A 21,756-nucleotide genomic window follows, 5' to 3' on the forward strand; every position below is an offset into this window, starting at 1 on the left:
GATCATAGAGTTGGAAACACTGGATGTGGCACCAACTGCCGGAAAAGTGAGACTGATTCTGTTTAAGTATCAGGCTCAAACTCTACACAGTATTTCTGGTGCACAGCCCATTAAATAGCCCATATATATATATATATATATATATATATATATATATATATATATATATATATATATATATATATATGTACGTATGTATACAGAGAGGCAGAGAAGTTACTGAGGAAAGGAAATGCTTTTTAGTTTGTTAGATTTACTGCTTCGGATCTGGTATGATTGGGTGAACAGGAATGCCAGGAATGAATAGTAAATCATTCCTACACTTCCTCTGTTCTTGACTTCTGCATTTCTAGAATAAAGTCAGCGAGCCCATGAGGCTTTTACTGTGTTACACAGCCTGGCACGTTTCATGCTTGTTGTTTAGACTGCGATTCAAGTGCTCATTTTGTTTTCAATCAAGCTCTTGAGGAATGCCTATTACCCTTTTCTACTTATTCCAAGTTATTAAAATCAAGCCGAAAAAGCATCAAAGGAGGTTTTAAAGGTGACACCTTGTCTGTGAGACATGCTCTAATGAGGTATTCTGATGTTGTCATGCACATGCAGAGACTGTCCAGATTCTTCTAGTTAATGTCACACCATTCAAAACCGTCCCCTCAAATTGTGCCTTTTTACATCTGCTTTCTTAAGCATTTGCTAATAGGTTTGACTCATTGCTGCAGAAGATGCAGAAGACCTTGTGGTCCTCCCGGACCATGGAGGAGCTCTGCAGTTTTAGCATATGGCTGCCCAGTGGGATTTACTCTGTGCTACAGCAGGGAGTTGTTCTGATCTTCCTTCATGAACAGCAGAGGATGATAACCTTCATTTGACCCTGGTCAGGCTCACATCCAAACTCACCTAGCTCTTTTTTTTTTTTTACTGGAAATAATAAAATAAAATAGTGCAGCATTGGCAGCAAAAACATACACTATCAAATGAACATCCTAAATAGACAATGTATAAAGATTAATTGCAGGTGAATAGCATATGCATGTTAGCCTACTGGGGTGAAAGAAGCAATTTTATGTCTCTGCATGTTCATAGGAGTGCACACTTGGCCTGAGGGAGTTTGTGTGCAAAAGCCCAGTGAACTCTCATAACTGTACCATTTTACTTTTAGCTTGGTGCCATTTCTGGTCCCATTACAGAGGCAGGCAACACAGAGGAGGTGCGTTTGTGCTTTCTGGAAAACCACAACTGACCAAAATATCCTGTAAAATGCCAGTTCTTCCACTCTATTAAACGATTTTCAAGTAACACCACCCAAAAAAACCCACAAGAAAAACAAGTTTTATCAATTACAATACACTGGTGGAAAAATATTGGTTTTGGAACAAATGTGTCAAACGTGTCCTGCTACAAATTCAAATTTACATACAATTGGATTAATTGTTTTTGGCCTTTAAATTAGGGATTATGTTAGGTTCTCGAAGGTGGGGGCTCTGATTCTGACATGAGTGCTAACAAATATGGACTAGTACCCTAATTTTTGTGTTGTTATTTTGAATTCTGAGCCTTAATATCACAGAAAATGTTATACGTTTTCACTATATCGGTTTAAACTAAACTACAACTGGGTATCTAGACCTAAACCTATCAGTGTTTGTTGGGTTTAAAATACCTCATGCTTGTTTTCTGGCAAAGATTTATGATATAGTTAAGCCATAAAAAAAAAAATTTAAAAAAAATCCATTCATTCATCTTCAGTAAGCGAGTGTAACTGAATATGAATATGAGATGCTTTTCTGCTCACTGCATTTGTAAAGAGTGGTTAACGTAGCCTTTCTGTCAGCTCGGACCAGTCTGGCCATTCTCCTCTAATCTCTCAGGCTTTTCCACCTGCAGAACCTGTATGATTTTTTGCTTTTCCCACTCTGGAGACTGCTGTGTGTGAAAATCCCAGCAGATCAGCAGTTCCTCAGATATTCAAGCCACCCTTACCACAGTTTAAAGTCAGTGCAATCACATTTTTTTGCATTCTCTTCATTTCCCTCTTTCCTGCAAATATATGTATGTAATTTGTTTAGAGTGATATGGACACTATGATCTTGGTTATATCTTAGTATTTGTACCTCAATATCTTATCTCGGTTGGCAGAATAGAGCACACAGCCCACACAGAAAACTATAATTAAGATTAAATCTCAAAACAAGTAAAGAAACAAACAAACAAACAAAAAACAGCAAGAGGTAATAAGGTTCCACTGCAGGCTTGCTGTGCTTGCTCTCCATGCTATGGTGACAATTCTGGGGCGCTGCTGCTCCTACGACTCCACAGGAGGCAGTTGTGGTGGTTTGGCCAGCTTACAAACAGCCATGTCCCAATGAATAGAAACCCCATGGCAATCCCAAAACTAGTGGAGAGATTATATCAAACTGGCTGGGGATAAAGAAGTCTGGACTGACCTTCTCAGCTTGTTGTCTCTATGAACCCACCAGGTATAGTAAAAAGAAAATCCATCCATCCATTTTCCATACTGCTTATCCTACAAAGGGTTGGGGGGAGCCTGGAGCCTATCCCAGGGAACCCGGGGCACAAGGCGGAGGACATCCTGGATGGGTGCCAATCCATCGCAGGGCACATTCGCACACATATTCACATGCTACGGACAATTTGGATATGGCAGACAGCCTACAACACATGTCTTTGGACTGGAGGAAGAAACCGGAGTACCTGGAAGAGACCCCTGGAGCACGGGGAGAACATGCAAACTCTCCGGAGGCATGATTCAAGCCCACAGCTACCCACAATACAAGCAGCTAGGAGAAGGCAAAGATGCTGGTTTGACAAAATGCTGAAAATATGAATAACCTTTATATTAATTATGGGTCTGTTTTATTTTCTAGAAGTACACCTGGTCTTAGTTGCTCAAGTACCATCCAACAAGACCATCCAAGCAAATCAGACCTTTATGTATATACAGGTGGGTGACAATTGAATGGAATAGCCAACATAGAGTGTGTTAGTAAGTTGTCAGGCCACCATGAGCTGCCAGAACATTTAGTGGAGGGATGAACACCATTCTTCTAAAATAAATGTCCTCAGTTTTGTGTTTTGAGAGCGAGAGAGAGAGACAGAGAGAGAGAGAGAGAGAGAGAGAGAGAGAGAGAGAGCTGTCTAACTTAACAGTCAAAATCTCCAAGTGGTTTGAGATCTGGACAATGTGAAGGCAATAGTATATGATTTGCATCATTGACTCATGAGCAGTTGGATTGCCCTATGGATTGGGGTATTATGATCCTGGAAGAGATCACATCTAGCAATTTGCACCTGTCTTTATAAAAGTATGTACAGTATATATTTGTGTGTCTGTGTGTGTGTGTGTGTGTGTGTGTGTGTGTGTGTTTGTGTTGCAAGTGGAGTGCAGCGGATAGTGTAATGTGAATATTTGTGTTGGAAAGGAGGGGTAGGAGAAGGAGAGGCAAAGAAAAGTGTGGCTGGGGGCACAGCGAGTAAATGGGAAACACACACTCTGGCGGGACGCTCTGGCTCGGCCATGCTCTGATCGAGAGCCAGCGGTGACGCCAGTCAAGTTTCATTATTTCTTACTTGTGCAGCCAAAATGGTTAAACACCCCTGCAGAGCTCAGCACTTGTCCTCCAGGCACAATCCATCCATCTTTCAACATCAGTGATACTGCACATTACCTTAATAAAGTATACAGTATGTCAGCTGTGGATGTGTGTTGTTCTGGGGAGTCTGAGGTCTTTTGAGTTGATCCCATATAACTTAATGAATCACACACACATATGGTGAGCTGGACTGGTGACAGAGGAAAAGTGCCGGAAACATAATTTTTGGTATTGCATACAGGATTAATGCATGTAGCATGATCAAAATCAGGCCATGTGGTTACTGGAAAAGTTGCAAAGTACATAGTTGATTTTGATCATATGATGAAATATTGCAGGGTTGCACAATGATGGAGTGGATAGTGTTGCTGCTTCACAGCTCCCAAAAACATGGCAACCATAAATTGCCCTTAGCTGTGAATTAGTGTATGTTTGATGCCATGTGATCAATTGGTTTCCCATCACAATGTTCTGGGGTAGGCTCTGGATCCACTGTGATGAATGTGATGGTTGTTGGAATAGTGGTTCCAGTTGACCATATTGGTGGAGTGGAGTATATTTAGATATTTACAGTTGCAATCAAAATTATTCAACCCCCATTGCAAATCAGGTTTATTGTCAAAATCTACTGACTTTCAGCTGTTTTCAATGAACAAATCAAACAGAAGCAATTGAAATAGTTCAACACAACGATTCCTTCAAGTAGTTTCCCCAAATTCAACTAAAAATGCAACTTATAATGATTTCTCCAGTTTCAAAATTATTCAACCCCCTGAATAGAATCCCTCACAGCAGCACAAATATGCAAAACAGGTGTTGTCTCAAGCACACCTGATGTAACTAATCAAGGGCTTCATTAGTTGCAAACAGACTTCATATAAAAACCATAATGAAGTTTCTTTTACTTTCACACTATCTGCTGTTACCCAGATGAGGACGGGTTCCCTTCTGAGTCTGGTTCCTCTCCGGGTTTATTCCTCATATCATCTTAGGGAGTTTTTCCTCGCCACCGTCACCACCGGCTCGCTCAATAGGGATTAATTCACACATTTAAAATCTGTATCCCCGTTTATATATTTCTGTAAAGATGCTTTGAGACAATGACCGTTGTAAAAAAGTGCTATACAATTAAAATTGAATTGAATTGAATTGCACCAGGTGTGCTTGAGCTGGAACACATGAAACACCTGTACTGGCTAGGGGCAAAAGATACATGGAATACCTGGACGGGGCAAAAAGGAAGCAATCAACGGCTGCAACCAGATTTCTGAGAAGGCAGGTTGTGAAAAACCCTCGAGTGACTGCAGAAGACCTGCAGCAAGACTTGGTGGCAACAGGCACTGAGGTTTCAGTGAGCACAGTAAGGCACGTACTAAACGCAGAACGTTTCCATGCCAGAACTCCAAGACATACACCACTACTGACCCAAAAGCACAAGAAAAGTCGGCTCAAAATCATATAAATAAGCTACAGACGTTTTGGGATTGAGATTACAAGCAATCTGATACTACACTGGGTATAGATTCACCCAAACTGGACAGGTGAAGATTGGAAAAAAGACCAGGCAACTTTCTTTCTTTTTTTTCTTTTCAATTTTTGACTCTACAGTTTCAGTGAGTATAGCTGTTGAGTATATATAGCTATACTGCTTACAATTTGTGCTTAGTAAAGGACTGCTGTGGGCTTCATTAAAAAGACAGATGCGCCTGAGCTTGTTAAGGCTGTTTAATATACATGTTTAATATACATGACCATCTGTTTTAAAACCCACTCTTTGCACGAGTTTTCTTAGTTCACAGATTCCAAGTCCGTCTTGAGCCCCATTACTCAATGGCAACCACAAACCTCTTCAGTCTTCACAGGATGTGATAGAAATTTCAAACATTTCAGATTGCATCAGAGGTGGTCTGATACCCAGATGTAGTTGCTAAAACTGGGCTCAATAAAATCCAAATGTGAAGCTACATGCAATCATGTTTCTGATTTATATACCCCAATCACAATGCCAGCTGTGGGGTGACCACTGAGTCTCGGGCTGCATGGTAAAACTATCGTCTGTTATATAAGAGTTAGCCATGCTTCGTCTGGCTAGCTGACAGAGCAGGAGCAGGCATGCAGTATTTAGATTAAACCCCATTCTTCTTTTGTAGCCAAGTGGCATGTTTGCTTTTCTAGCGCTGTAATAAAAGCATGACAAATGTATGCACTCCCAGCTGTGCCATCTAGTCAGAAAACCTGATCGCTGTCTACTTTGCACTTATGCTTTCCTCAGTCGGAGCTCTCTTCTTCATTATGCCATCAAGCTGCTAGTTCTCTTTAGCTATGCACAGTGCAGCCAGCAGCTTTGTATGTAGAGGCCGTGCAGTTAGTCGACAAGGTCATGTGGAGGTGGCTGAGATGAATGCCATATGATCTTTCACTGTTTTGACCTTGGATGAGTCACTGACGTGTTTCGTGACATGTTCCAAAAAAAAAAAAAAGATTGCATGGCAACTCGAATCCACACAGCTAACGCTAATAAGCGCTGTGTGTGTAGTTATGCCATTAGATTTCACTGACCCTTTCCATGTCATTTTGCTCTTATCCCTGCATAACCTGTGCTGGATCTCGGCAGCGAGGACCTGTAATTGTACTTTCAGATGCATGGCCCAGAGGAGTTAACTGGAGAGCGAGTGTGAGAGAGAGACAGAGAGAGATGGATGTGCTGACAGATAGATGGCCGGCGTCCCTCTTCCTCCTGAGCCGCATTCATTAGACACTCATCTGATTCTGTCTTTTCTGTCTTTTCTGTCTTTCAGGAATCTACCATCCAATCCTACCAGGTGATCTATTTCAATAATCCACTTATGTCAACTCAAGGCTGTGCAGTCCCTCCCATTTTACCACAGAATACACAATGAGGTTATACATGATAAGAAGATGTATTTTCCAAGCATATTTTCTTTGGCCATGATGATAGAAAGATGGCATATTAAAAACTTTGCAGAACAAGCAACTAGCAATCTAATTCCAGTTTTTTTTTGTTTGTTTTTTAATGAAAAGCCTATCTACAAGTGAGGCTACAATATAGGTACTTTTCTTATATTTACCAAAACATATAGATTTACACCACTCAGAGAAAGCCCAATAGGTAATAAATCCAGGTACTGTTATTACACCATCGGAAAGCCAATCTGAAATGTACCTTTGGAAAAATGAAACATATATATATATATATATATATATATATATATATATATATATATATATATATATATATATATATATATATATGTCAATCCCACTGCGGTTTTGGTGTGTCATTTGAGAAAATCTTGACTTCTTTGCCATTTCTTTTAACATGTCAGGCAGCTTGTCTAACATGACAATAAAAAGCAAGGTCATTTTTTTTAAATACACGATGTGACTCAAGCCCAGAAAACTGCATTGTTAGCTCAAGCAACTGGTGATTCAGACCCTCATATTGCATAAGGCTTTGAGACTTTCATGTCCCTGAAAGGCAGTTGACAGGAGAGAGAAGTTGCAGACAGTCGACATCTCCTGGGGTTTGACCAGGTAGGATGATTGATAGAGAATCCAGAAAACCAATATCTGTGTACATGGGAACATATATATATATATATATATATATATATATATATATATATATATATATATATATATATATATATGCACCTGTAGGTAGCTTGTATGTTATGTAATTCAATCAAGAACACCACACTTGAATGAATGATGTTGTGTTGCCACATTATTTATTTAAATTTTTTTTATTGTATTTTTTTTCCTATAGGACCTTGATGAGTTCACATAACCCACAGAATCTAGGTGAGGACTATCAGAGGTTGCTAGGCAGGATTTTGCATTAATGATGACCAGATTTATTGCTGTCTGAATTTTTAACAGCTCAAAGACAAAAGGAGATGTGGGCTATTTCTGGAAATAACTAATGAACCATGCACTGTACATAGCCTGTTAATCTGTGTAGTGATCAAGAGGAAAGAAAATGGTAGAAAGGGGAAAGAGGTAGAGAGGAACTGCTCCTGTGCACTTTGCGGTTAGGATGGGTATTCAGAATCACTTTACTGATTCGATTCTTGCCAAGCGGAATCGAGTTTTGATTCATTTGATTTACAGGATACTTTCCATTGAGGAAATCCCATTCAGAATCGGCAGAAAACATATAACTATATAATCGGCATATAACATATAACTAGCTATATAACAACCATCCATCCATTTTCTGTACCGCTTATCCTACACAAGGTCTCTGGGGAGCCTGGAACCTATCCCAGGGGACTTGAGGCAAAAGGCAGGGGACACCCTGGATGGGGTGTCAAACAAGCACAGGGCACAATCACACACACATTCACACACTACGGACAATTTTGAAATGCCCGTTAGTCCACAGCGCATGTCTTTGGACTAGGGGAAGAAACCGGAGTACCCTGTGGAAACCCCCAAAGCACAGGAAGGGCAAGCTCAGTGCACACAGGGTGGAGGAGGGATTCGAACCCCCAACCCCGGCGGTGCGAGGGAAACGTGCTAAGCATTAATCCACCATGTTCCCATACTATATAACATGTATTATATTAATAATTAATAATTATTCATAATTAATAATAATTAAACAATATATAAAAATATAATAAGATTTATTTGTGATACTGACCCAGTGCATAATCTGTCTTGAATACAAACAATGTCAGAAAAAAAGAGTCTAAAGATATAACCAGTGTAAATGTAGACTAAAAAACAATTAGTAAACAATAAACAAAAACAACAAGTAAAAGTAGGCTACATAATACAAGGTTACTTTAAACTTTTTTTTCTTTTCCCTTTTCCTGTGCTAGGAAAGGAACAGGCAACTTTCGATTCACTCGCGCGCGAATCGATTCGACGGACTCGCTTAAAAGAGTCGTTCAAAAAGAAACGATTCATCGCGAATCGCCCATCACTAGTTTGCAGTCGGTCGCCCGCGCGCGCTCTCTTTCCTCTTTCCCCGACCTGCCATGGATGTTACGCCGGCTAAATATGCGTTCATCGTTATTTTGCTTCACTTTCAGCACACAAAGGCTCTCTATATCACCGACAGCATAGGTATGTCCAAAGGTTTTTCTTCTTGTTTATTCACTACTGATGGCTACTTTCTGTCTGGAGTGCGGAGAGAGATCAGGGAGCGTTCAAATAAAGGCTCAGATCATGCAGGATAAAACGCTCTTTAATAGAACGCGTTATTTGGAAACAAAAGAGGAGTCTTAAATAAATAACAACATTACAGTGCGACAGATTCAGAGGAGAGAGAGAGAGAAAAAAAAATCTGCAAGGAGCAATGCCCTGAATGTCAGCAACCTTTTCCTTTCCGTGTCTCCAACTTTTTCCCCTGTCCTTCCCTTCATTCCTGCCTCTAAACACTGACTTCGAATATGAAACGTCTTCATGATTAACTTTTGAATACAAACAAAAACCAAACGCATGCCATCTCTGCATGTAATTCTTGCTTGGTAACTTTGTGTGTCTGCGTTAATCTCCCTGACACTTCGGACTCTACTGAGATCTCCATGAGGTGCTGCTGGTGGAGGTGAAATAGCTGATGTAGGCAGTGTTTTTGCCTTTTAATATTCTGCATAAAACTCCGGCATTAGTGTCACTGCTTCAGAATGCTGGAAAAACAAGCGTGCAGTCCTTCAGCAGGCTGTCGGTGCTTGCACCTTTCCTCTGAGGTGAAGTTCACTTGCATATGCATAGGATTGAGTGCGCACGCACTCCTGACACTACCCTGCACACTGATGGAAACTTGGCCTTCTTCTGTGGATCAGGAATGCACGACTCTGTGGAAGTTCTGGGACGAGAACACGAGAACACTCTTGTGTTGAATCGCTTTGCACCTTCTTTGTATTTTCCTAAAGCCTTGGTAGATATGGAGAACGTCAACTGTCCTTACTGATCATTATTAATTTATGCACTGACCGAGTTGCTGTATGTGAAGGATGTGTATTGACAGCGCATGTGTGTGTGTGTGTGTGTGTGTGTGTGTGTGTGTGTGTTTGTGCCTATGTCAGATTCCCTGCAGCATGTCCTGAAGGAGTACGCCCTGGTGAAGCCGGCGAGCGTGGACACAGACGGACGCTTCCTGTCCCACGCCGTCTCGGCTGACCGCATGAGTGGGCTGCAGCACCGGCGCAGGAAGAGAGACGCTCATGAGCACAGAGGCCCAGAGCACCACGAGACACTCTTTTACAATGTCACCGTTTTTGGACAGGAGTTTCACATGCTTTTGAGGCGCAACTCGCGCTTGGTGGCCCCGGGAGCGACTCTGGAGTGGCACGAGGAGGATAACCGAACCCGGACAGAACCACTACTGCCAAGCAAATGCCTGTACGTGGGCCATGTTACTAATGTACCAGATACTTCAGTGGCCATTAGCAACTGTGACGGCCTGGTGAGTGAATTCTCTTTGAAATGTAACACGATTCTTGACTTGGCTCCAGTGTTATAATAAGCATTCTCTTTGGAATTTGTTTATTTCATAACGGGCACTGATTATTTAATTAGGACAGAATAGTTGAAATCATTTCTATCATGTTTATGGTAGATCTCTGGGTAATGTCTAAGCTTCTGCAGAATGTGCAGGAATGTGCAAAGTCTCACCACTCTGTCCATTTTTACTACAATTAAAGTATTGGCACCCTTGGACCCACTGAGTTCCTTACTGAAGGCCAACAACCTACTGTGTGTTTTGTGCTCCACAGTACACCCTGTGAGGTAGTTAAGCAACAGCACCATGTATTTCTTTTTTTTTTTTCTTGAGCACATCTTTAAAAAGATTTGTCTGTTAAACCATGGTTATATTTTGATTCAGGATTTATTCCTATTCATTGGATCTCCTGTTTATTCTAGCAGCTTTGAGATCAGAACTGAGCGACTGGTTATTGGCAAAACAGAGCAGAGAGCGCTGCTGGCATCGAACATTTATGTTGTTTATCAAATATCACACGTCTCATGTTGCCCCAGCAAATGTGCTCTCAATAAATAAAAGTCCATGAATGAGAAATGGACGTAAATATTATTTGCATGTTTACTTTGAATTCCATCCACGTGGAAGACTTCGTCACTGAGGATCCTGCTTTCCAGCTCTGTGGAACTGCATATGTCCATTCCATGGAGGCTTTTTATATTTATACCCATTCATACACATTTCACTGATTACATGAATACAATAAAAAAAGGACAATTTTATTTGAGAAACGTGCATGAGTCTTGCCTCTGTAGCATCGACACGTGACTTCAGTGGAGAGTTACCTTTTCATCATGAACACACCGAGCTGTGAGCATGAGCGTGTCTGGACGTCTCCCTGATACACTGTTATGACCAGGGGCGTTAGCTGGACTGTTAATCATCCGGGGCTGAGCCCAGATTCTTCTCCATGCATTTTTCCAACTCAGCTAGTGTTTTATGGAAGCCGAGGTAACTTAGCTGTCAATGTATGACATGATCAGAAGCAGTTGGATTTATCATAAAACTTGCCTCGGGTGTTGTCACTGTTTGTAGGACTACCAGACTGATAAAATATAAAACTTTTCTAACTAGGCTAGTTTGGTGTCACAAGCCATGGGGAGGCACAACTAAGCTATCATTGTATGGGTTTAGCTGCTACAGTGCCATGCAAAGTACATTATCTTTCCTTATGCTCTGCTCACATCATGTTCACATAAACTGGAACTATAGACATTTACACACCTTGTTTTCCTGCTCAGCATCAGAGGATGTTAGTGTTTCATTTTCAACCCATTTACTGGTAAAAAAATAAATAAAACTGCCTATATCCATTTTCCTCACACTGAGTGACTATGAGGTAGCATTTGGCAGAATTGAGAGACTGTCAGCCAATAAGACACGAGTATTTCTACATATTTTTCTGTAAACCCCGTCTGATTGGTCTCGCCTCCGTTCACAGAAGATATAAAATTAGATCACCGCCGTCTTCTTTCTCTGACGTTCAGTTACGTACTGACAAACCACTCAAAGTGGAGAGTTATCTGGGGCTAAAGAAAAAATCTTTGGGGTTACAGCCACGAATGCCCGGACCAGGTTATGCATCTGTGTGTGACCTCAGACATGTCTCCTGTCTTCACATTCCATCATGCTGCTTCACTGCATGAACAGAGGCAATGAGTGTGCCAGCCTTGCAGTGAACATGCACACACACACACACACACACACACACACTTACTCACATGTACACACAGATACACACAGGGCATCCCGGGAGATGACGGACCCGGCTTGGAGTCTTGCCAAGCTGGATGGCAGGATTACTCCATCTGACCTGCAGTGCTTTTACTCAGCGAGGGGAATCTAGTGGGAAAATAGGCTTTCGGCATTCGGATGTGAGAGGCTTTATAATTTAGTTACAATCCAGTTAGAGTTGACCATGTAAGTCTAGGATACGCTTTTTAGTTCACGTTTGTAATTTCTAGTTTTTATTTTTTAATGATACGGTTTCTAAGTACTGGATAATATAGGCATTGCAAGCATGCATTTATTTGGGAATATGCTGTAGGCTATAGTCTATTGTCTTATTGTACTGTTGTTTGCCTGAGCACATACAATTTCCTAATACAGCACGTTTGTCAGACTTTGTGATAACTCTAGCATTAGCAGTACCCATGCTTGAAGACTCAGCTCCTCTGAGAGCACTTTGTTGCAGAAACACCCTCAGCTCTCTCCCTCTGATTTATGTCTATCTAGAAATGTGCTCTCTTTTGCCATGAGGCTACTTCTTAACGTGATCGATCACCTGCATTCCTTTATTACCAGATTGCAGTGTTGACAATTTCGAAACGTGTGACCAGCGGGCTGTACAATAGGTGCGAAGAGCTTTTGAAGCCGAGACTTATGTGCAAGGATGCTGAGGTACTAGTTAATCAAGTAGCATGTCGATGACGCAGAAGCATGTTCGTTGTGCAGGAATGTTGTGGAAATAATGATACGGACTTTATTGGTCACATATACATTACAGCACAGTGAAATTCTTTTCTTCACATACCCCAGCATGCCAGGAAGTTGGGGTTAGAGCGCAGGGTCAGCCATGTTACGGTGCCCCTGGAGCATAGAGGGTTAAGGACCTTGCTCAAGGGCCCAACAGTGGTAGCCTGGCAATGCTAGGGCTTGAACCCCTGATTAATAACCCAGAGCCTTAATCGCTAAGCCACCTCTGCCCAGTGATTGTGCTGCACCTTGCACAGTGTTGCAGCAAGCATCTTCAGACATCTGATCTGATCCATCACCATAAGGCCTGGATTTTACTTCTGTGACTGTGTATCTGCGGACACACCAGGCCATCATCGTATAGGTGTCTACCTTCTTTCGTAACTACATGTACATGTGTACACTAGGGGGCAGTGTTGCATGTACCAATCCAGAATTTACAGGAATTGAACCGCGAAAAAGAGTAGATGTATGCTGCGTCCCAATTCGCCTACTTATACTATGCACTATAAGTATGTACTCTTTTTTTTTTTTTTTGGCGAAGAAAAATTACATTCTGAGTGTGTAAGAGTATGCAAGTACAGGGACACACTATCACGTCATGTAATGGAAGAGAATGTCGTTGCCTAGTTATGCACACTGTCACCGTAAAAATCTCTTCTTCATTCATTATTCCTTATATGATTTATACTATATATAATTTAATTTACCATTCCCTTGATTTATTTTTCCACGCTTCATTTACACTTCTCTAAAATGTGTCCTATAATTTATTTATTTTTTTATAAATCGTGACAAAACTCCTCCTCTCTTGCGCAAGGAGTTGTAGGCAATATTAGCTGTAAAAGTGTCCACAGATCCACACTTAGAAAATCTACCGTAAATAGTAGACCACACGGGTAACTTTGGGATAGTCATTTCAGCATAGTACAATTTAGGACACACTAATTCTAATCTCGGATATTATTTAGGACGGATAGCAGGTGAATTCCGACGCCGCACTAGAGCCAAAAGTAGTGGACATTAGTGACTCATCAGTTAGGGCTCTGCATGGCTGATGGGAAGGTTGTGAGTTCAAATCCCAGTACTGCCGATCTGTCACTGTTGGGTTTCTGAGCAAGTCCCACAGTTCCAGCTGCTCAGCTCAGTCGTAAGTCACTTTGGATAAAAGCGTATGAATAAATGCAAAAACAAAGCAGAGGAGTAATTCATACAAGTCAGCATGGACATAACTTTGTTTTGAAGCCTTGCACAATCTATTATTGTAAACGAAGTCAGTGTGCCCCGAAAGTCTTTCTGAAGTGTTTTCTCTTGGCGGTTCATTCATCAAAGCACATCAAATGAACTGTTTAGATGTTTGTCCACAATTCTGGCAATCACAATATGATCATTTCAGCAGGTTAAAGGAGCTTAACTGATCCAGATGTGGAATTGAAGCATGTAATAGCCAAACGAACATTCATTGATGCTAGAAACATTGGTCTTTGTGACGTATACCACACTGCAGTCACAGAACATATACCGTAGACTCCGCTTCAAATGCTCCATCTACAGGATGCACAGGATCTGAGTACTTTTTGCCCGCTTTTCTGGCTGCAACCTTCAGAATCGTAAAGGTTGCGATCGGATTAAAGCTTTGTACTTCCGCGCACCTGTTTCTAGTCTGAAATGCTAGAAGTTTTGAACACAGAGGAGTGAGGAGCGTTTTGGGGCAAGTTAATGGATTAAATAATTTACAGAATCCTGCACTCAAAAGTTATTCAAGAGTTTCATGCGAAGCAGTTGAGTGGTGAGTGAACGAGTTTTTCTTGCGTGTTTGCCAGCAGGCTGAAGGAAAGTTTTGTGTTCGGTCATCTGCATGTCAGTCATATCAGTTTTGTTATTTCCTGTGAACGTAAGTGGTTCCTTGCGGCTTGATTTTTGTGGAAACATTCCGTAAACTTTTAACGTGATAGTGTCAGGAAATGATCGCAATATTTCTCCGAATTACGAAGGTGGTAATGGTTTTCATAACCTCGATTTTGCCGCATGCTTGCACCTCTGACGCCAATAGCATTTTGAGAGAACCAGTGAAAAGATTTTCATCCATGTATTAATTTCTTTATTCACATAATACCATATCTTTGACGTAAATATAATTCCGTATATTAACTTCAAAAAAGATAGAGAGAGAAAAAAGTTGCGTGTAAAAGCCCGACTATTTAAAGCTGCTATAATGTAAGTCATAACATGAACTAGCTTTAACTTTAAAATATGGCTAGGTGATATATCGAAATACTATCAGTATGATAAATGATTACGTGATACACTTTTCTGAGATATCGTTGGTATGATGATGTATTTTTTAAAATATTTTTAATCATTACAAATTAAATGGTACTGAATGGATGCTGTTGATTTGATGTATTTAAAAAAAAACCTTAACCTTCTTTGTCTTTTTAGGCATTAAAGAAAAGTATCATCAAACTCAGTTTAACATTTTTGTTTGTTTGTTTGTTTATTTTATTACTGTTTTGCAGACAGTTTGCTAGCTACATTATATATCATGATAAAATTGCGTATCGTAGGAATGTCCTCACATATCATTTTGTGGTATTTTTATCAGCCCTACTTTAAATGATGTTTGCTACTCCAGCTTTGCACACTACGTCATTTTGATTGTAAGTTGTACATTATCCGCAACTTACACACTACAACAGTACAAGCAATTCTTCTTCATTTTAAAACTTCGTGAATCATAGCCTCAGTTTCATCTTTATTGATTTTTGTCTCTAAGCAAACAGAATTTACAGAGAGTCTTATTGTCTGGAGCAAGCTATTGTCTGGAAAATAAATGGTTTTAATGCATGTGCCGTAGCTGTCAGTATGAACGTTGCAACGTGTGCTACCTAAAGATGCAGACAGTTTCAGAATGTGTAATGCAAACACGATTTTTCTTTTTATTTTAGTCCGTTATACTCTTATACTCCAGAAAATATGGTACTAGCAGTAACTTTACTGCACTAGATTGTGCTGGGCATTTTGAATAAATGTATGTATGACTGCGTCCCCCCCTCCAAGCTTTTCCTCAGTTAGAGTGATTAGAAATGCCTCACTTGTTTATTTTAAGATCAAGTGGATCGTCTACGCATTGCAAAGCTTACACAGCATTGTAGCTTAACAAGCTTATTGCATGCTCCTTCTCATGCATGTTTAATGACCATGGCCACATACAGAAACAAGCACACACGCACGCACACACACATATACGCGCGCACACACACACACACACACACACACACACACACAAACGCTTGTGACCTTCCTAATGATTAATGCATCTAATTCATGCTGTGCTACACTTAAATCAAACCCTAACCTCAACCTCATTACCAAAAGCATTTTTAAAGCATTTAGCATTAAAAAAATAAATAAATGCTGCAGCTGTTGTTTGAAAAAAAAAAAAAGAAGAAGCAGTTTTCCTCATGGGAACCATCTAGATAGACAAAATCTAGTCCCCACCAAGTTATAAAAATATGTCCACACACACACACACACACACACACACACACACACCCCCAAAGGCATACACACTCTTGCATAATTTTATTTATTACAACTGGGATTGTCAATTTTTTTGTTTTGCATTGCAGGACCTCTATATCTGTAACAATAACAATAAAAAAAATTTAATTAGAAAAAAAAATTAATGAACATAATTCAGCTGTTGAAATATTGTCCTTTTTTTCTTTTCATACGTGTACTATTTATTGTAAAGCTTTTATTCTTGAAATTTCCATTCACAGAACCTATTTGTAAACCCATTATTAAACTTGTCTTTATTATTATTATTGTTGTTGTTGTTGACTTGTCGCCGATGGATTAAATCCATCGGATACAAGTGATTAGTCAAACAGGCTAATAATATGAATAAATAGATATCCCCCGCTGGCTATACTTCATGGACGCCGATTTGAGAATAGAAGAACGGCTATAAAAGAATAAAGCAAGTTAAATAGTAGCTACTGGGATGTTCTAACAAAGTCTTGCTGTCTATTAGCATTTCTGTTCATAACTTTTTCCTGTCTTTCAGCACTGGTTTTCCTTTCACCTGTTCTTAACAAGCTCTTCTTTATGCTGCTTCTCCACAGAAGGTTGTTGATGTTAGGCTGGCTGGTGTGAGTATTTCAGAAGCACCGGGGTTTTTCTTGCACAGCGGTCTGTAGAGTTTCCAAAGAATGGTGCGGAAAACAAAAAACAACCAGGTTCTGGGGTGGGAACTCCCTTCTGATGAAAGAGATCCAAGGAGTATGGCCAGCCTGGTTGGAGCTGACCAGAAGGCAGCTACGGTAACGCAAATAACCAATCTTTACAACCATGATGAGCAGAAAAGCATCTCAGAACACATCAAAACTTAAGGAGGATGAGCTACAACAGAAGAAGACCACATCAGGTTCCATTCCTGTCAGCCAAGAACGGGAATCTGTGGCTACAGTGTTATTTTAGTTTCGTGTGATCGCCCGTCTGTCAGCACCGATTTTCCTTTTGCCAATTCTTAACAAGCTCTTCCTTATGCTGCTTCTCCACAGCATTATATCTGAGCTAACTTCCTTGGCAGTCTTCACTTCTTCTCTGCAAGCCTGCAAACCTCTGCAGAATACACCCACCACTCGGCTCTGGCTCTGTCAGTGGCAGTGGGGCTCGAGCACCAAGGTGCATGCTGGGAGGCCCAAAGCCCTGCTAAGTGAGAAGTGAGTAGGAGGCGGCGCAGCGACTGTGTGCCTCGATTCTCCAGCAGGGGCACAAGCTGTTGCTGCCACTACTGCTACTTTTCTGTAGGGGAACTTGTACTAAAGCGGATGTGCCTCCTACACAGAAGACACGTGTGGTGGTGTGTGTATTCCGACTTCTTCCTGGTTGATTAGGAAGCTGGTCTTCGTGAGGAGCACATCCTTGTCGCGCACTTCCTCTGGCTTTAGCCTTGTGTGTGCCAAGTTTGATATGGGAGAGAAAACTTAGAGTGCATTCCTCCCAGCACTCGTCATCTGTAGTGTCTTATTTCAACAAATTCATTTCCCCTGCTGAGGTTTTGAAGACGTCTTTTCATCTTTTTTTTTGTTTTTTTTTGAGTTATTAGAATGGGTCTGTAGATAGAAATGTGCAAACATCTGGAAAGTACCAGAAGAAAATAAAGAGCACCTTTTAGGTGCGGATGTCATACTGTATCAGAACGTTCAGGTTTTTTCACTAGGGATGTAACGATATGGCTTTATTATGCAGCCTGTTGAACTTATCGTTCGATATGAGGCTCACGATTCGATATGTCTGCGTATCGGACAATGGTTCCACTGTGCCTCTGATGTTTCACATAAAGCTTGTCGAGTTACTAACAGGATGGCATTATTGGATCAGTATCAAGTGTCGGCAAAAACTCTGAGCACTGATACTTGTTATCAGTATACTATGTTATACTATATACTTGTTATACTATGTTGCATCAAAAATGGAAAATCGGATTGCTGCGTCATATTCACTACATACTGTAGTATGTAACGTAATGGCATATTAGAACTTATGTAATGCAAAATATGGCAATAAAAAACACAGAAAAAGATAAGATGAAAATGTGATATCAGTGACTTTGATCATGGGTGTGTATCAATCAGTTCCCTAGGTGGTGAATCAGTATATGATATACATGAGTTTGGACACTGGTAAAGACCCTGGCTCACTACACATTGGGACACTGATGACATGACTACGTACCCGCATTCTAAAACTTCAACGCTGGCATTTATCAACAATACGCAGGACCGACATCTTTCTGTGCTTATACGTCATATAAATTTGTTAGCTTAATAATACACGTTTCTGTCATGGTACTTCAAGTACGATCGTAGGCTAGCTAGTGTTTTTTTGTTTTTTTTAAATCATTAAATGCTGTAGACTGTAGTCCGGAGACTCATACAAATCATATATAGAACGTAAATAAAGTTTTTAAAAAATTGTTAACGTAAGTAATCATTTGAGAGCTACAACAGCGATAACAGGCTTATAACAAACATTTTTAGGCTGAAAGTCGTCTGCCGTTTTTTCCGAGCGGAGAGGCTTTAGAAAATATGACGTTATTTCCAGTAAGGGAACATATTGAGCAGTGCGCCGTGGTGCATTTTTAGGGAGCGATTTTGTGATTGAGTCCGTCTTTAAAATGGCCGACTCCCTGATCAGTACCCTGACTACTGAACTAAGGAGCTGATTGAGACACACCCCATGACATGGTCGTCGGTGCCAGATGCGCTGGTGAAACCATGTGGTGTATTTCAGAAACTGCCGATCTCCTGGGATTTTCACATGAAACAGTCTCTAGAGTTCACACAGAATGGTGCACAAAACAAAAAACATCCAGGTTCTGTCGGCATAGATGCTTTATTGCATTTAGAGAGATCAGAGGAGAACGTTCAGACTGGTTTGAGCTGGCATTAACTCAAATAACTACTCTTTACAACTGTGGCAAGCAGAAAAGAACTCAGAATGCACAGCATGTCAATCACTGAGCTGGATGGGCTATAATAGGAGAAGACCACATCGTGTTTAGTGAACCCGGACAGCTGAAGATGTCTCATGCCACACAGTAGGTGGTGTAACCTGTAATTTTTAGCTTTGTGCAATTTTGTCTCTAGTGAGCAGCGTTTGCATCAAGATGATCATGGTGTGTTTTTATAGTACCTCCTGTTGAAACCCAGTGGCCAACATGTTTCTGTGATAGGAGATGGGAAGAGTTTTAATCTTCTGGCTTTTTGAATTCGAATACAATCAGTTGTGTGATCTATGAAAGTGTCTCTGCTCGTGTGCCATGTCTCAGATCACCTCAGAAATGCTTTAAAAGCCCCTGACTAAAAAGTATCCATTTGGGCCAACTACAGAAACTAATCAGCAGGCCCTTAGTGAGGGATCTGTGGTGTGTGTATGTGTGTACAAGGCTTTTCAGTGGCAGACGATGAAAGAAGAATGCTAGTCAGATGGGGGTGTTCCTTGAGTACTTTGATGATGTCATTAACATTCCACCTCTGACAAGAGAAACAAACCCCTTAGCGCAATGTAGCATGGCATCTCGCGGTTCTCCGTCATTCCAGCCACAGAACAGAGCTTGCTCATTCAGAAACGTACCAATCTGTGCAAGGGCATGCTGGGGAAGCTCAGATTTAAAGGAAAATCGAACTTGCTCTTGCTCTGCCTCTGGCTCAGCGTCTAAGTGTGTGCTGTGAAACCTCAGCCTAAGAGTCATGTGACGTGGCAGTTGGAAGTGTTGAGTGGGAGAGGGGCCTGTGCTGCATCAGCATAGCCTCTGATACCTTTAATACACTCGGAGGAGGGATGAGCAAGATTTCGTACATGCAGTTTGTGTCAGCGAAAGAGCGGGAGTATTCCTCCTCCGCCTGTGTGAACTGGGTGGGGTGCTTATACCACAACTCCTCAAATCTTTCTTGTATGAAATCATACAAAAGACAAAATGTCCATTAGGTTTTTTTTTTTTTTTTTTTTTTTTTACGAAAGCTTCAAGTGCAGTTAATTATTTGTCATGCTATACATGCTAATAGACGACTGCTTGAAGCCGTGGGCTGTGTCCGAAAAACACATACTTACTTACATGTGTTTCTCCTACTATATAGCAGGTTAGTACGTGGTTTGGGATGCAGCCATGCTCTCTTGTTTGCTGTCAAACGGTTGAGCACTGCCGTGTGTGTGTGTCCTGTCGCAGAATGCGGTGAAAACTCCCACACAATGTTAATAGTGTGATTAAGGTGTGTACATGTCTATCAGTACGTTTACATGGACAACAATAATCCGAGATTAACCCAATTAGGACGATACTCCAATTAAGAAACTAGCATGTAAACAGCAATTTTTGATGACCTTAATCCGGCTAAATTCATACTTGAAGTAAACACAAATGGAATTAAGGCATGTGGAGTATTCCTGTTTTAGTCGCATTATCGAGGTGCATTACAGACATGTACACACCTTAATCACGCTATTAATGTCGTGTGGGAGTTTTCACTGCATTTTGCAACAGGACACATACACACACAGCAGTGCTCAACTGTTTGACAGCAAACAAGAGAGCATGGCTGCTAAATAGTAGGCAAAATACATATGTACATGGTAAGTATGCGGGTTCGGACGCAGCCCATGGCTTCAAGCAGTCGTCTATTTGCATGACAAATAATAAACTGCACTTAAAACTTTCGTAAAATGAAAAATGAAACCCAAAACTATATATGTTACCATAACGAAGACCAGCTGTATGTTGATATGTGAAATTCTGTAGGGACGTCGGACGGCGTGGCGTGGGGACGTAATGACGTGTGCCGTTAATCGCTCTATGTTCTATAACACGTAAAACAGGAACATGAAAGGAATATTCTAAAAGCAAAGCATGTAAACACCTTAATTGGAATATTGTCTTATTCAGAATAAAGTCAATAATTACATTACTGCTGTCCATGTAAACATAATCTATAATGCACTTCGATAATGTGACTAAAATAGGAATACTCCACATGTCTTAATTCAATTTGTGTTTACTTCGAGTATGACTTTAGCCAAATTAAGGATTAATTAATAATCGCTGTTTGCATGGTAGTTTCTTAATCAGAGTATTATCTTCATCGGGGTAATCTCAGATTATTATTGTCCATGTAAACGTACTGATTGTTTTGATGCCTAATAGTATTATGTTGTGTTCTCTATGTAAAAGCCATACATACACTTAAAGTTATGGGAGAAGTGAACTTGCCTATGCTGATGTTAATGCTAAATCAGTCAAGGCAAAAGGTTTATCCATTCCATGGCATTAGCATTGCTAATGCTTCCATAACCACAATTTTAATGTGGGGTCTGTTACTGGGATTTGAGGGGAAAGTCCAGGTTTAATGGAAAAATAATATGGAATTTAACAGTCTATTGTAGCGTATCGACAGATGAGGTGTAAGGAATACAGGGGGGTACAAAATACAGAATTGTACAGAATACTGAAGTGTAGAGAAGTCTGAAGTGTATGAAATACGTACAGAATACTGACATGCACAGAATACTGAAGTGTGTATATATATATATATATATATATATATATATTGGTTTATATTGTCTATATGTACATATAAAGTATTTATG

At 40.5% G+C, this 21,756-nt stretch overlaps 1 protein-coding gene across 1 annotated transcript in view; it reads left to right on the forward strand.

Annotated features, from left to right (window-relative positions):
* The first annotated feature begins 8,546 nt into the window (after positions 1-8,546).
* The window catches only part of adamts2a (ADAM metallopeptidase with thrombospondin type 1 motif, 2a), a 71,317-nt gene continuing 58,107 nt past the window's right edge, over positions 8,547-21,756 (forward strand). The window contains exons 1-2 of the mRNA XM_053648594.1: positions 8,547-8,711; positions 9,674-10,053. Coding sequence (XP_053504569.1) covers positions 8,624-8,711; positions 9,674-10,053 — 468 coding nt within the window. The 5' untranslated portion in view covers positions 8,547-8,623. The remainder of the gene's footprint in view (positions 8,712-9,673; positions 10,054-21,756) is intronic.

Source organism: Ictalurus furcatus, chromosome 18 (assembly GCF_023375685.1).
Source record: "Ictalurus furcatus strain D&B chromosome 18, Billie_1.0, whole genome shotgun sequence".
Lineage (NCBI taxonomy): Eukaryota > Metazoa > Chordata > Actinopteri > Siluriformes > Ictaluridae > Ictalurus > Ictalurus furcatus.